General features: G+C 44.5%; 1 protein-coding gene across 1 annotated transcript in view; it reads left to right on the top strand.

Annotated features, from left to right (window-relative positions):
* Positions 1–11,944, top strand: part of CYYR1 (cysteine and tyrosine rich 1) — a 61,714-nt gene extending 49,770 nt beyond the window's left edge. Inside the window, exons 3-4 of the mRNA XM_009283061.2 lie at positions 5,972–6,129; positions 9,242–11,944. Coding sequence (XP_009281336.1) covers positions 5,972–6,129; positions 9,242–9,375 — 292 coding nt within the window. The 3' untranslated portion in view covers positions 9,376–11,944. The remainder of the gene's footprint in view (positions 1–5,971; positions 6,130–9,241) is intronic.
* The last annotated feature ends 2,175 nt before the right edge of the window (positions 11,945–14,119 follow it).

Raw genomic sequence — 14,119 nt, 5'->3', positions numbered from 1 at the left:
CCCTGGAAACATTCAAGGTCAGGCTGGACGGGGCTCTGAGCACCCTGATCTAGTTGAAGATGTCCCTGCCCACGGCAGGGGGGTTGGACTAGATGACCTTTAGAGGTCCCTTCCAACCCAAACTATTCTATGATTCTATGATTCTAAATCCACTGAGTGATAGTTAAAAAACAAACCAACCTGTCTGGGTCAGAAAGTTGCTGAGCTGTGAATCATTGAAGGAAGCCAGGAGAGAAAGTTTTCTCCCTTTTCTTATGCTCTTCCTGAGGCATCATTTTGGCTACTTGCCCCTAGTGGCTTCTCCAATTTAAGAAAGCCTTTAAAGGTGTTCCAGGGAGGGAAAGGGCTAAAGGAAAACAGGAATCGAGAGAAACCGCCTGCTTGTGAAGGACAACAAATGCAAGAAGTGCAGGGGTGTGAGGGTCGTACAACCCAAAGCTGAAGAATTGGGGGTGCAGGGACAGCCAGCAGAGCGCCAGGCAGCACCCACTCCCTCCAAGGCACCCAGGGGGCAAGGGGTGCTGCTTGGTGGGGATGCGGGAGGATGTGCAACGGGGAACTGTCCCCATGGCATCTTTGGAGGAGAATGGTGCCAGCAGCTGGGGCTTTCCCTGCACACTGAGGCAGGTGTTGAGGCATGAGTGCTAGTGTGAAAGGAGGACGGCAACCCAAGCCTCAACAGCAGGCTTTTGGGGGGAGGCTGAAGCAGCATTGGGATGCAAGGATGTGGCTGGAGGTCTCTGGTGCAACGAGGCCGGGCTGGTGGGCATCCATCCCCCTGTGCCTCGCCTGGTTTGCCCTGACCCATAACTGGAGCCACACCTGTGCATGCCCCCATGCTGAGGACACCTCAGAGGCAGGAGGAGGGCAGGGGGACATGCTGCGCAGCATCCCTCGGCCGCAGTGCACTTTCCTGGGGATCCCCGGGTGGGAAGCAGGGGTGGAGCGTGCAGACTCAGGAGGGACTGTCTCGGTGCTGGTGGGATTAAAACATTTTGCATTACAGTCTGTGGGCTTTCTGGAAAAGCTGACAAAGTTTTTTTCTTTGCAGTTTTCTACTAATAAACCAGGCTCCCCGGCAAAGTTTTATGCTCCATGCCATACCACGTGTGAAGTTAGGGCAGAACCCAAGAAAGAAAAACAGAGGCCAATGGACTACAAAGTCCCTGCCATACCGTGTTGCAGGCCATGTATACCTGGCTCCCAAATTTTTACAATGCATTTAAAAATTGATGCCTATTCAGTAGTCATTCTTCCTTCAGGAAACACTAACCTATTGAGCCGTAAGATTTTTAGGCCTCCAAGATCCGTTGTCCCCAAAGTGGAGATGATCGTGGAGGCGGTATTCGTCTTGAGCAAATTTGACATCCACTTTGCTCACCTAAATCCCAAATTAGTTGCCTTCTGGAGGGGAAAGGCATGCTAAATGAACTCCATTCCCACTCATTAAGACCTGAAGGAGCAGGGCTGCTCTTCAGTCTCTCTCCTTTTCTCCAGTCATCTCAAGCCTAGCCATCGCAGGCTGGAGCAACCGCTGGTGACGCCTCTGCCACTTATGTAAAACACCCAAGTTACCGGTTCCCCCGAGGGACAGGTTCTTTGACCCCAGGCACCTCAGCCGTGCCGGCTGCAAGAGTGGTGAGAGCCCTGCCTGGCTCCAGCATTGCCAAGGCATTGGTGCCACCCAGCAAACGGCCTGATCCCCTGCACGGGGTTCTGCTGGGCCAGAAATGTTAAGCTGTGCATGAGATTTATATTCTTTCCAGCAGGAAGTTGTTAAACTCAGGTGGAAAGCTGCTGCTTTGAATATCTGATTTTTACCCCAACAATTTCTCTTGACATTTCCACAGCTTTAAAATTGGTTTTTTCCCTCTCCATCTTTACTTTTCTGTGCATTGTTTTTCTGTGGCAGTCTTTTTCTCTTCATTGGTTTTGCTTCTGTAAAGGACTTTGCATAATGTTTTCCTTCAAATTGTTCCCTTTCAAAGTTTTCCCTTTATTTCAAACTTCCTAGTTGCTATGTGACTCTGCTGTGTGGTTTCTAGGTCTACTTTTGCTTTACAGTGTCCTTTTTCTCTTAGGCACTTTCCCTTGAACAGCTCTGCAGTGGTGATAGCATGAAAAATCTCTGTACGCCTCTGTGTCTCTATACAGAAGTCTAAAATATCAGTGAGGGTGAGACAAAGCAAGCATTTTTTAATATAAAATAAGGGACATTTATTGATAGGATATCTATTTTCTATCTAATAGCATGAAGAGAAACTTTGCCATTTTATAAAAAATACATGCTTATTTTTCTTCATACGTTCTAGTCATACCACAGGCTTTCCACAAAAAGAATGAGCATTTATTTTTGTGCTGTGCGCCCAGAACAGCTACTGCACGACCGTCGTCCTGCCAGGATTTGGTGCTGAGAAGCCTGATGTTCAGAGGCAGAGTGCTCCTACTTTTACTGGGGGGCGTTGTGAGTGGCAGGGGCTGCAGGTCTCTGAATCAGGATGGGTTTACGCTTTGACTCACCGTCAGAGAGTGGTATAGTGTTATATATATTCTGTTATAGATACTTGGGAGAGTACATCTCCTGAAGTCCTCTCAAACAGATCCTTTTCAACTCAAACACTCAATTCCTGGAACAGTTTCACGTGCGTGGCACTGGGTCTGATCTGAAGCCCACGGAGACCAGCGAGCGCCTTTCTGCTGGTACTCAGTCAGGCTGTAACCGGATTTAAAAAGTGACCTACATCTTTTGCTCCATATCTCAGGCTCTCTTTGCGTAACCATCCATAGGTGGTCTAAATTTACCATTGCAGTGTGAAAACCTGAATCCATGAGCAGTGGTGGGTCTAGCTATTTAAACTGGTTTTTGTCCTGATTTCAGAACCATGAGTAAGACTTGCACTTACCAGTTTTGTCAGCAGAGCTAAGCTGGTGAATATTTTCTTTGGTGACCATTTTTGTTTCTGGTTCATGGCTGTACCAACAGGAGCTACGATGGGGACCAGCAAAAGAATTCTTTAGCTGGCGTTCCTTATTTGGCTTACTGACCCAGGTTTGCTAGCCCGACAGAAGATTTTTGCTTTCCAGTATGGTTGTGTTTAGACTGAGAGGCCTTTTCCAGCTTGGAAGTTTCGCCAGTGGACCTCAGGCCTTTCTGAATTTCACATGCAGGCAGACGCAGATGGGCTTTCTACAGCTGTGTCTTGCCCTACCACTTTTTCTTTGCAGAGGCAAGATAGTGCCAGTCAGCCAACACTGCCGAAGAGTCGCTAGGGAAAGCTATAGGGCTGTAAGTGAGTCCTTGGATCTCAGTTCTGTCACCCAAAGCAAGCTGGCAGGTGTGTAAGTATCTGCTTAATATCTCAGGAAAGGTGGAAACTCCTTTTGAAGATGGTATCAGACCTTTTGTCATCTTTTTTCCTTTCCTTATGAATACTTCTTATGTAAAGTACCACAGAATCATCATTTAAATTAGTGGAGTGATACTGCTTTGGAGCAGTCGCTGTTCATGCAGAAGGGGAGAGTGGGCTTTGGGTATGAGGCTGGGGTGTCCGGTAGGCACTGGCGCATGAAGAGTGCAACCCATCGCTCAGAGCAGATGACCGAATGGCATCTGGCTGACCACTTCTAGAACAAATGGGACACCTTTGCCTTTGGGGACAGCTGAGACAAACTCTGTTTAAACTGTGTTTAAAATGGGCTTTATTAATGTAGAACTTTTAATTTAGCACTGGGAAGGTAACGTGTGCTGTGTGTTACCTGCTTCTGTCAGCCTTTAGGACGGAGGATGGGTTTTCCTCAGGGTGCAGCTGGTTAGAAGTGCAAGAAACTGTTGTGGTTTCTGGGATTTGAGCAGATCAGCCAGGCAGAGCATACCTAGGATGCAGGAGCTAAGCAGCAGTGGACCGTGTACAAAGCAGAAATGCAGTGCAGGACCTGAGGCCAGTGGTCAGCAGTGGCTGGTTCTGCTTCTTCCACTTGGGAGAGGGATTATTTCAGTGTAACAGAGTTCCCTACAATTCTGCGATGCAGCCCTCCTGGCGAAGGGCACAGTGATTCATCCACTAAGTGGATGTAGCAAAAGCAGTAGCGATTCACTGTTGTTTATAATAGGGGTACCGTGCATTATGCCTGATTTTTAAATTGTGATATTGTAAGAAAAATTCCTGGAATGAAGAGAGTATTGTGTTAAAGTGTCTCCTGAATCAAACTGTTTTCTCATCGACAGTTTCTCTCAAGGTAGAGATAATGTTCCCAGGGAGAGCAGGATGGGAAAACTGGAGGTCTCTTGGTCACGTCTTCCACGAGCATCAGACTATCTTTTTGTTAGATGCAAACTATTGGGGATGTGGAGGGGGTGGGGAGGTGTTTCTTAGTTACTCAAGGTGGTTAATACCAAAGCACTTGATCACATCAGTGTTTTGAGCTACTGGTTTTACGGCCTGGTGCTTGCTGCCATGAGTTAGGGTTTTGTAAGTTAGGCCTTTATATATTCTGTAAAATATTAACAGGTTTACTCTCCCTGCACACTCTTCATTCATTGCTGCATAACAGCAGAGAGCAATTTAGCTCCCTGGCAGTGTATTTTAGTAAGACAGCAAATTGTCTGTGTTTACTTATGCTATACAATTCAGTAATTGTACTACAAATCTTGGCCAAGTTCCTGAATAGTTGGGGCCGAAAAACAAGCTCTTAAACTCATATTTAGGTTCCTAAATAGAAGGTCTGATTTTTCAAATATTGAGTCCATCCTGACTCTTGCTGACTTTTTGGAAGCCAGTAGGCTATCAGCATTTTGAAAATCAGGCCTGCCTCTGTGTTCCCATGCTTGCATGGGGAAGCTAAACTATGGTTTGGACTCCTTTTAATATTTGTCTTTGTAGTATTGCAGTGCCTGTTTTATTCTCTACGTTGCAGTAATTCCTAGTGCAGCTTATACATGTTGACAAACTATCAGTTTGGATTGATTAAAATGTCCTGTAAAAAAGTTGCCAGCAAGGTTGCTATTTGAAATCTTCGCTGGAAGATGAAGAGATGCACAGAGTAAGACTATTTCTGGCAAGTCACTGGGTTTTTTTCATGAAAGGGCAGGCTATAAATACCATCTTTCATATACCATATGCTTCACTGCCTGTGCCTGACAACAAACCTGAGTGAACTAGGGTTCATCAGAAAGGCTGATTTTGCCCTCATTATTATTGGGAGCTCTTCAGTGCCTCTTGGTGAGGTTTTTCTCCCGTGTGTCAGTGCAATAAGGCTTCCTTTCCTTTCTCTATATAATTTCAAGGAAAGTCTGATTCATTACTTCAGGGGCTGAGCTAAATTCTTTCCTTTGGACCGGTTTAAAAGAAATCGTTTAAGCCTCAAATACTTATGCTGGCTGCAGCAGCAGCAGTGTGAAAGAGTGGGCATTCGCTTTGCTTCTTGCTGCTCATCCTCAAGAAGAGGAGGCTCTCCTTAATCTGTGGGCTCAGAAGCACAGCAGAAGGACTTTTTGACCTAAGATAAAACAATGACAAAACCGTTCCTGTGGAAGCACAGTATGCAGGCGCTTTGGGATGCTTCTGGAATATATTACTGGGGATAACTTACTCTTTCTTTTCAAAAGAAAATCATACCAATGGCTTTAGGAAAAAAAAGTCTTGTGTGATGAGGGGAAAGGGAAGAAATTATTCTTGGTAATATTTAAAAGTTGTTGAATTCAGAAGGCCCTGGAATGGGAGGAATTAACATAGGGTAAATCAGCAGAGTGATCTGGCATGATTGCAAAGGCGACTTTGAAGGAGTTTCTCAGTTTAGTCTTGGCAATCTTTCATTTCTTCTATTCAGATGCCCTGGTGGATCAAAATTTGCAGCATTTTCAGCAATCAATATGCACTTTTTTTCTCAAACGAGGGCCACTCCTGAGAAAAAAATTCTGTTTTGTAAACATTATTTGGCTGAGACTGACTGCATGTTTCCATTCCCCTTGCAGAGGCACAGCGATAGCTGGAATTGTTTTCGGTATAGTATTTATAATGGGAGTGATTGCTGGGATCGCCATCTGTATCTGCATGTGCATGAAGAACAACCGTGGGACTCGAGTAGGGGTCATCCGAACTACACACATCAACGCTATCAGCACATACCCAGGTAAGGAAGCGAAATGGCACCCCTGCAAGAGTGCCTGCATTCGTGGTAGAAGTGTATCTTTGGATAGTTAATGGCTCCGCAGTAAATGGGGGATGTGAATACAGCAGGCGTCTCTTCTCAGTCCGGAGGGGAGTGGCAGGACTCCCTGCTGAGAAACGCAAGACAGCTCAGCATGCGCAGTGTTCGTCAGTGCAGCACTCTGCCTGGGCTAATTTATTCAGCTACTCAGTGGGCTAATGAGATCTGGCGGGGTGCCATACTCGCACAGCTGTATGGCTTGCGGTGCCCGCAGTAGCACATTGAGACCTCGCTCAGGGCGGTGCTGCATTGTGCAGGATAGACCTTCTCCCTGTGCCAGAGGCTCTCTGGCAACGGCTGATTTGTTGTTCTTTTGTGTTCTGGTTCTTGTATTTGCTCTTGTTCACGTGCAGTCAGTTCCCTTTCATTGTCCGATGTAATGGGGGCCTGGCATACCACAGAGAGGGGAAAACCTGGACAATAAGGTCTGTGGATCATAGCGCAAAGGCTTCGAGTGGTGCCATGTGGAGTCTAATGCAGCCCAAGCTGGCTGGTACTCAGCCAGAGCTCACAAGCCCTACTGAGTGCTGCGGGATCCCAGATGACTTCTACAAAGGCACACAGGCGTCTTTGCAGTGTGTTCTCTGCTGTGTGTCCCAGGAGGGACTGCTGGCTGGCACGTGGTGCTGGATCCGAGCTAGCTCTCTGCATCCGCCTGGCACCGTGCCTGAACTGATAGGAACTTGGAGCACGGTGCAGAGATGCCCGTTCTGCCTTGGTCAAAGTTAGCTGAGAACTGGCAGTGCTTGTTAGCTCTAGCTTAGTGTTGGATGTGCTCAGTGCAGGCTTGTCTGTGGGTTTACATTGTTTTGGTGTAATGGTTTTTTAGGTGCAGGGCAGCACCAGGGGAGTCACGGAGCCTAAGTCAGATCTGGCACTGAGCTAATAAGCTGTCACAGGCTCTGGGGCACCCCAGGGGACAGGAGGGACCCCTCATGGGTCTGCTCCAGTGCAGTTGTGCCCATAGTGAGTGGGAACTGGTACATCAGGCTGTACCTGAGCTAGCTCTGTGCAGAGCCACTCTCTGCACCACACTTGTCAACTCACGCCAGTCCAGGATTGTGGTACAGGAGCACCAAAGGTGGATCTGCACTGAGCCATCTGGGGTCTGCAAGGCTCATTTATCTGGGCTCCCCACCACAAGAAAGTGGCCACGTTGTTAAAGAGCAAAACTGACCCTGGAAGCAGCATAATGGTGTTTATGCTATGCAGCTATGTCTCTGCTTCAGTGACACTGTTAATTACAAATCCAGGAGCGATTGCCTTGGGATAACTTTAGAGTTCACTGTAATAAAAGGCAATGGTGTTTCATGGATGAAGTCCCCTCATCCCACTCTTAGAGATCCCCTGCCTTTATATTCCCTCCTGTTGCAAAGGTTGCAGCAAACCCCAGGTGCATTATGTATATTTATAGGCAAGCTATGCAATTTATTATGTGTTCCTTTATCACATTCACTGCTCTGAGTGTCTGTTTTCTCCCTCATGCTCTTACTTTCCAGTTAAACTAAAACCACCTATAATCATCCTAATCATTGCAACATTGTTTTGCATAGAGAGATGAGTAATGAAAGAAAACTGCAATATTCTCAACCATGAATTGCTGAAGAGCTACTTCAGAATCTAATAGTCACTGCAAGCTGTAAAAACAAGAGGAAAATGAAGACTCCAGGGCTGTCGCCTCTTCCTCCCCAAGTCTGCTCCTGCAATGACTCATCCCTCTCTCTCCACCTCCAAGCAGTTTGACTCTGCATGCTCCCCGTTCCTGGTGCAAACATTAGTTCGAGCAGTTCTTCCTCTCAGCAGCAGCAGTTTTTTAGAGGATGGGGAAGCTCTGAAATTATTTCTGTGTTCCCCGCTGTCATGAATACTTCTGGTGTAATGACTGACCTGGCTTTGGCTGCAGGGTTTGTGATCAATGCCCCCCTGCCCGCCCCCCTCGCCGTTACCTGTTTTGGACAGGAACAGCAAGCGAGGGAATGCCCTTCCTTTGGCCTCAGCCACAAATGGCAGCTGGGTTTTCAGAGAGCAGGGAGTGCTTTTCATGGCACACTGGGATTTGAGACTCTTCCCCCCATCACAAACATCCTAGGTTTCTGTTTCCTGTCTATTCAAGTGCTATTTCACTGCCAGTCTGCCTGAGACATCTAGGGAGGGGATAGGAAAGCATCCATGGTGACATGAACAGAGAAGAAGCAGACTCTGGACCTTAAAATTTGGAGAGACTACTCTAATGGGGTCTTTATATGGAGACTTCGGTTCCTACCGTGCTATCATTCTGCAGCATTTACTGTCTTTATGATCACTGAATTAATCCTTCCTCTCTAGAGGTTATTAGAAGTAGTTGAGAAAATGTTTTCAGCTGTTTGTGAATATTTTTGTTGTTTCCTAAATGCCTGACCCAGTTTACAAATGCAGGGCTCTCCTCAGATGTTTCCGTTGGGGTAAACAAGGCAAAAGCTTTGTTCTTCCTCAGCCCAAGCCCTGGGAACATCTGGGAAGATGTCCAGCATTTGCCCTGGAAGGTGCGACGCTGCTGTGCAGTGAGGAGCTTTCAGCCGTGTTTGGCATGGCATGGCATAGCACACATCTCCTGGGGATCCAGAGGGTGGTTGAGAGGTCTGTGGAGATCAGCGAAGGCCCTGGCTACACCGTCAATTTGAGATGACATAAGTCCATGTTGTTGCTGAAGGGGATGAAAGAAAATGGATCTGGTAAAAACCCAACCTTCCTTCCCTGAAAAAGTTTAACTCTGCCACATCACCCTGGTATCATCTGCTATATGGCCACTCAAACACTGTTACCAGCACAACATGTCGGTGGGCACACGGCTAAGCAGTGAAGGAAAGGGCAGTAAGCAAGGACTTGCATTGACATAAAGTGACTGTATAATGGCAGTTTGAAAAAAAAGTGGGCGCATTGCCAGGAGACTTTCAATCTGTTGTATGGAAGTCTGAATGTCAAGTAGAAAATACTTGGGGGCCTGCATCTGAAAAAAAGATTTTTTATCTATGTCTTCTTTTTTCTCCCATTTCAGTGGCTCCACCACCATACAGTTACGAATACGAAATGGAGTACCCAGCTGACCTACCTCCACCTTATACTCCAACTCCACAGACTTCGATACAGTATCCCCCACCCCCTCCTTACCCTGGATATTCAGGGAAATAATTACATGGCTTCACATGGATATTAACTGCCTGTTGAAACAGCCAGCACCGTTGGAACAAATACTGTCAGCTCAGGGACAAATAGGATGGGGTCTGCATCAACACATATGGCCAGGCGTTAAAATAACCTGGGAGGGTTGCCATGGCTCAGGATGAACAAAAATACTGTCCACTCTGGACCATCACATTTCATGATTAAACAGCGCGTGACCAAAGAAACAGTTCCTGTAAGTCGGTGCCTGATGAGTAGTGCTTGGCTTCAGCTGCAGCCCGCTACAGCACGTGGGAGTGGGGGTCTTCCCGTGTAAGAACACGCAAGTGGTACAAACGGTTCAACAAGCTGTTTCGAAAGCACAAGAGGCAGCTGCTGGGGCTTATTTTGGGGGAAAACTCCCAACTGTTGTCTTCAAGCATGTGTTAGGCCTTTTCTTGAAATGAGGGGAATAAGGAAGAACAAGAAAGACTGAAGCTATTTTCAGTTTCTACTTCAGGCTGATAATACCTGATGAGCAGCTGTGCATATTGGTCTCATAAGCATATTATCAAGAGAAGTGCTGTTGGAGTTATTCAGTAACCAAAAAATGATGGATATTATTTTTGGCCAAGTGCAGGTTGTTTTAAGTGCCTACTTTTAAACAGTTTGAGACTAGTTTGTGGCCTGAAATGTAAACATAAAGAGCATTTTTATATGTGAAATACACTAATTTATAGCTGATTTGCTTTTACCTGGACTTAAATACTGTATACATTGGACATACGCTACAATGCCTTTTTTATCAGCAAATGATAGTTTGATTTTTTTAAAAAATACTGAATCAGGAAAACTCACAAGTGGGAGAAGAAATACAAACCAAATATTAAGATATCATAGATTTGTCTTCAATTGGATTTTGTAAAGACTATTTTTTTTTTAAATCATATTGTTTACCAATAATAATGATATTCAGCCTAACCAAAGAGATGAGCAGAGGGACTGTGAGCATCAGATTACTTTTGAATGTTGTCTTGGGCATTTTAAAACTGTAATTCACCAAATAATATTTTTTGCATTTGTCACACATATTGTTCAAAATTACTTAATCTCTACTATGTAAAGTACAGGCCTTCATGATTTAAAATGTTCCATATACTTATGGGGCTAACTGTAATTCAGCAGCAGCTATTTGACTTCAGAATAGGGTATCCCATTACCTAAAGCATCATCCTTCGATGGTAAGACTAGTATTTTTCTCAGTTTTATATGCGAACCACAAAGGCAGTGGTTCTCTTTAGGGATTTAAAATTGCTGAACGCCCTTAGTTTGAGTTGGGTGGCTGGGCAGTTTGAGAATGCTACAGCCAAAATAGCGGAAGGTGACAAAAATACGGCACCTAGAGTTCAGGACGCAGCATCAGGTCCATTTCAGAGGGAGAGACTACAGCTTACCGCTGATTCCCGGAGATCAGAACACATTTAAATATTTTCCAGTGTAGCCCTCATCTTCTTTCCAGGTGTATCAGTGTATTAATGAATAAAAAAACAGCTTGCAAAAGGTGGTACCATATCCAAATGAGGTCAACTGACAACCTCTCATCACCCCCTACGTCTGATATTTTTGGCATTCGGTCCTGATTCGGAGAAGAACTCAAGCAACCTTTTAACTTTGAGCACAAAAGTTACTCAGAGGTTTTCTGGTAAACAAGACCTTATTGACTGTTCTTGCTCAGATTTTGTGATTGTATTTGTCCTTTCCAGTCTGACTAAGCTTATTCTCTTGAAATCCCACTTGAAAGCGCAAATGGCCTCAGTCCTCGCCACCGTAAGTTCAGAAGCTCTGTGCTGTGGCCCTTGGCCAAACTGAGCCGTGAGTCACGGGCCCATTAGCTACCTAGGCATTTGTAATGCAGTCAGAGGAAAGCTGAGCTGCGTCACAGGTTTTGGTTGCTGCTGGTTCCTTGGAGTCTTCTCCAAGGAGAGTTATATTCTCATTTCTGTTTCGCTGTTCAGAGGTGACAACTCCTGAACTAGGTTATCCTTACAATTAGTTCTGCTCTGGGCTATGTCCTGTGACATTTCAGCTGGTACCATGGCCTCTCAAGAGACGGATGTTCCTCAGTTGAAATCCTCCCATGACGTGCAACCTTCTGCATGCGGTGTTTTGGCAGTCCCTACTCAAAACCATCTACTGGGGTATTGATGTGCCTGCCAACGTGGTGGCCAGCGTGAAGAACAGAACGAGCATGGTTTTCTCTGCAGGAAATCCTGTTTGTACCACATCATTCTACGCTAGTACCTCAGCACTTTCCAGTTGATCACACCGGATGATATTTCTGTGCCCAAAAGTTACCTATAGGTAACGTGTATTGTCATTTCTCCCATTCTTGTATTTCATGTCTTTGTGCTGAACAGCAGACACACAAATCAAAGCACAGTTTGTATTTGATGAATCCAGTCTCCGGAAAAATACAGAGAAAGAAAACTATCCTATAGATCATAAATCTTCCCTTAGAGGAAGAATTTCTCCAGCTATGACATTTGTCAGAACAAGTTATAAAGCAGGTTTCTTAAATAAAAAGGCATTTCTGGAAAATAACTAAAAGTCTTGGATCACAGAGTCCTCTGTTTCTCAGCTTTGCGATTGCGTGTTGCCTCCGATGATGTTGCATAATGGTCACAGTGACTGACGTACCTACAGTGTATACATGGCTTATTCCAGAGGAAAATTATGGAAATAGCAATTTGAGAATTTCATAGCGATAGCGAGCTATTTGTTTGATATGGAAACACTAATGAGGATGTTGATTTTAGTAAGTTAATTAATGTTCTGCAGATCCATATATATTGGGCTATAACAGACATTAATTTTAATCTCAAAGGACACCACATCTCTTGTCCTTGCTAAGGGCATAAAACATAAAGGTGTTACCTTTCCAGCAAACTAGGTAAAACTAGTAGAGTCGCCTCTTTTTGGAAAGAGGTGATGATTGCATTGAAAATAAGCAAGCAAACTGAGACAGCCAAAGAGAAGGAGGGGTCAGAAAGATTTGTAAAAGTAAAGGAATAGAACAAAGAAGTTGCTGCATAAACAAATGGGAGCATTTGCTAATACTAAAGTTTTATTAGTTGAATTTAGTTGAAAAAGTTGAAGTGTTGTTATACCTTAAGTGTTATTTTCTTTGTGTGGAAACATGTAGTTTGTTCAACACCTCCATATTCAAAGCTCTGCAGTGCAGATTTTGCCGGCCAGTAGGCATTTATTCTGTTTCACATGAATAGCTTGCAGATGAGTGGGTTAGTACAAAGAGTTTTTACTTAGTCACACCAACTTATTTCAGTCTCATGCCCTACATCATACTGTAAAGTAAGAAAAAAATACAAAAATGTAATCTGTGGCTGGGAAAGGCCAAACAATCTTTTGCTTTTCTTGCCTGGCAGTGGACAATATCGCTAATTTGGTCAGTGAACGTAGCATTGCCCCGGGCAGTTCATATGCTTGGACCAGATGCTACTGATTTTCTTGTGGTCTCAGGTTGCTCTGCCTTTGGTTCACGATTTCTAGGCTGAGCTGGGGAGGCAGAGAGGGAAGGTCACAGTGTCAGGAGTACAGGACCCGGTCCCATGAGCCTTTCTCCTCGGTTTCATAGTTCAGCACATTAGATGACTGCCTGGTTGCACGATTGCTGTTACGGATTGGGAGCAGCAGGAGTTGCAGGTGCTTATGAGGGCACATATGTTTGCATACGCACTGATGCCAGTCCTCTTTTGTGGAAAAAAAATAAATTCTGTGTGATGTCTTAGTTAATCATGTATCGGGGATATTTCAAGCCATGATTCATTGCGCAAACTTAATTTAATCTGGCATTTCTTTAACTTTTTTTTCCCAGAAAGAGCTACTTCCAAACCAGTTATCTCCCTGACAGCCTACTGTTTCTTGGGTATATACCAAACAGCAGGAGAAATGTATTTAAGAGCTAATGACCCATTTGGGAGACTTTACAAATTAGGTAATAATCAGTTGGAGGAGTTAAAAGGCCAAGGCAAAGCCAAGGGAAGTTAATGTGCTAGGCTGCTATTACCTAAATGACACACTCCGATGAAAGGATCGTTAATGCTATTATAAGCCTTTTTTTAATTAATGAAAAATGTAACGATTTTCTTTTTTAATGTTGGTAACTTTGAAAGCTGCAGTTTTACCAGTGTACTAGACCAGATTTTCAATAGTGCCACAATGAAAAGATCAGATTGCTCCACAGAGCACCGGGATCGATAGTAACACTGTTCTTGGTATAGTAGAAATAGAGTCTTTCAATTTAAAGCAAATGTTCTCAAGACCCTTTGTGAAACCACGATGATATTTTTTGGATGTAATGGGATAGTTCATAAAGCACTGATGGCTATCTATTAGAATAGTAAATGTTTGGCATTTCTGTATTCACTTCCATCCTGGAAGCTCTCCAAATGCTTTAGTAACTAGAAAAATAATTATTTTAGTCACCTTGGAATAAAATGCAACAGGTAGTTAACAGCACACAGTAATAGTATGTAACACCCTGAGTCAGAAGTTGCACAAAAGAATTTAGGGAAATTGAATATATTTCTTCAGTTTCACTAAAACATCAGTATTCGGACAAAACACCTTGAGAAAATAATGACCAGGACCTTTTATCACGTGGTCCCTATTATATGGGCCGAGGCCAACTGTATGAGGTTCAACAAGGCCAAGTGCAAGGTCCTGCACTTCGGCCACAACAACCCCATGCAGCGCT

Source organism: Aptenodytes forsteri, unplaced genomic scaffold (assembly GCF_000699145.1).
Source record: "Aptenodytes forsteri isolate BGI_AS27 unplaced genomic scaffold, ASM69914v1 Scaffold2, whole genome shotgun sequence".
Lineage (NCBI taxonomy): Eukaryota > Metazoa > Chordata > Aves > Sphenisciformes > Spheniscidae > Aptenodytes > Aptenodytes forsteri.
The sequence above is the reverse complement of the archived record's forward strand: the minus strand, read 5'-3'. Positions and strand labels throughout refer to the sequence as shown.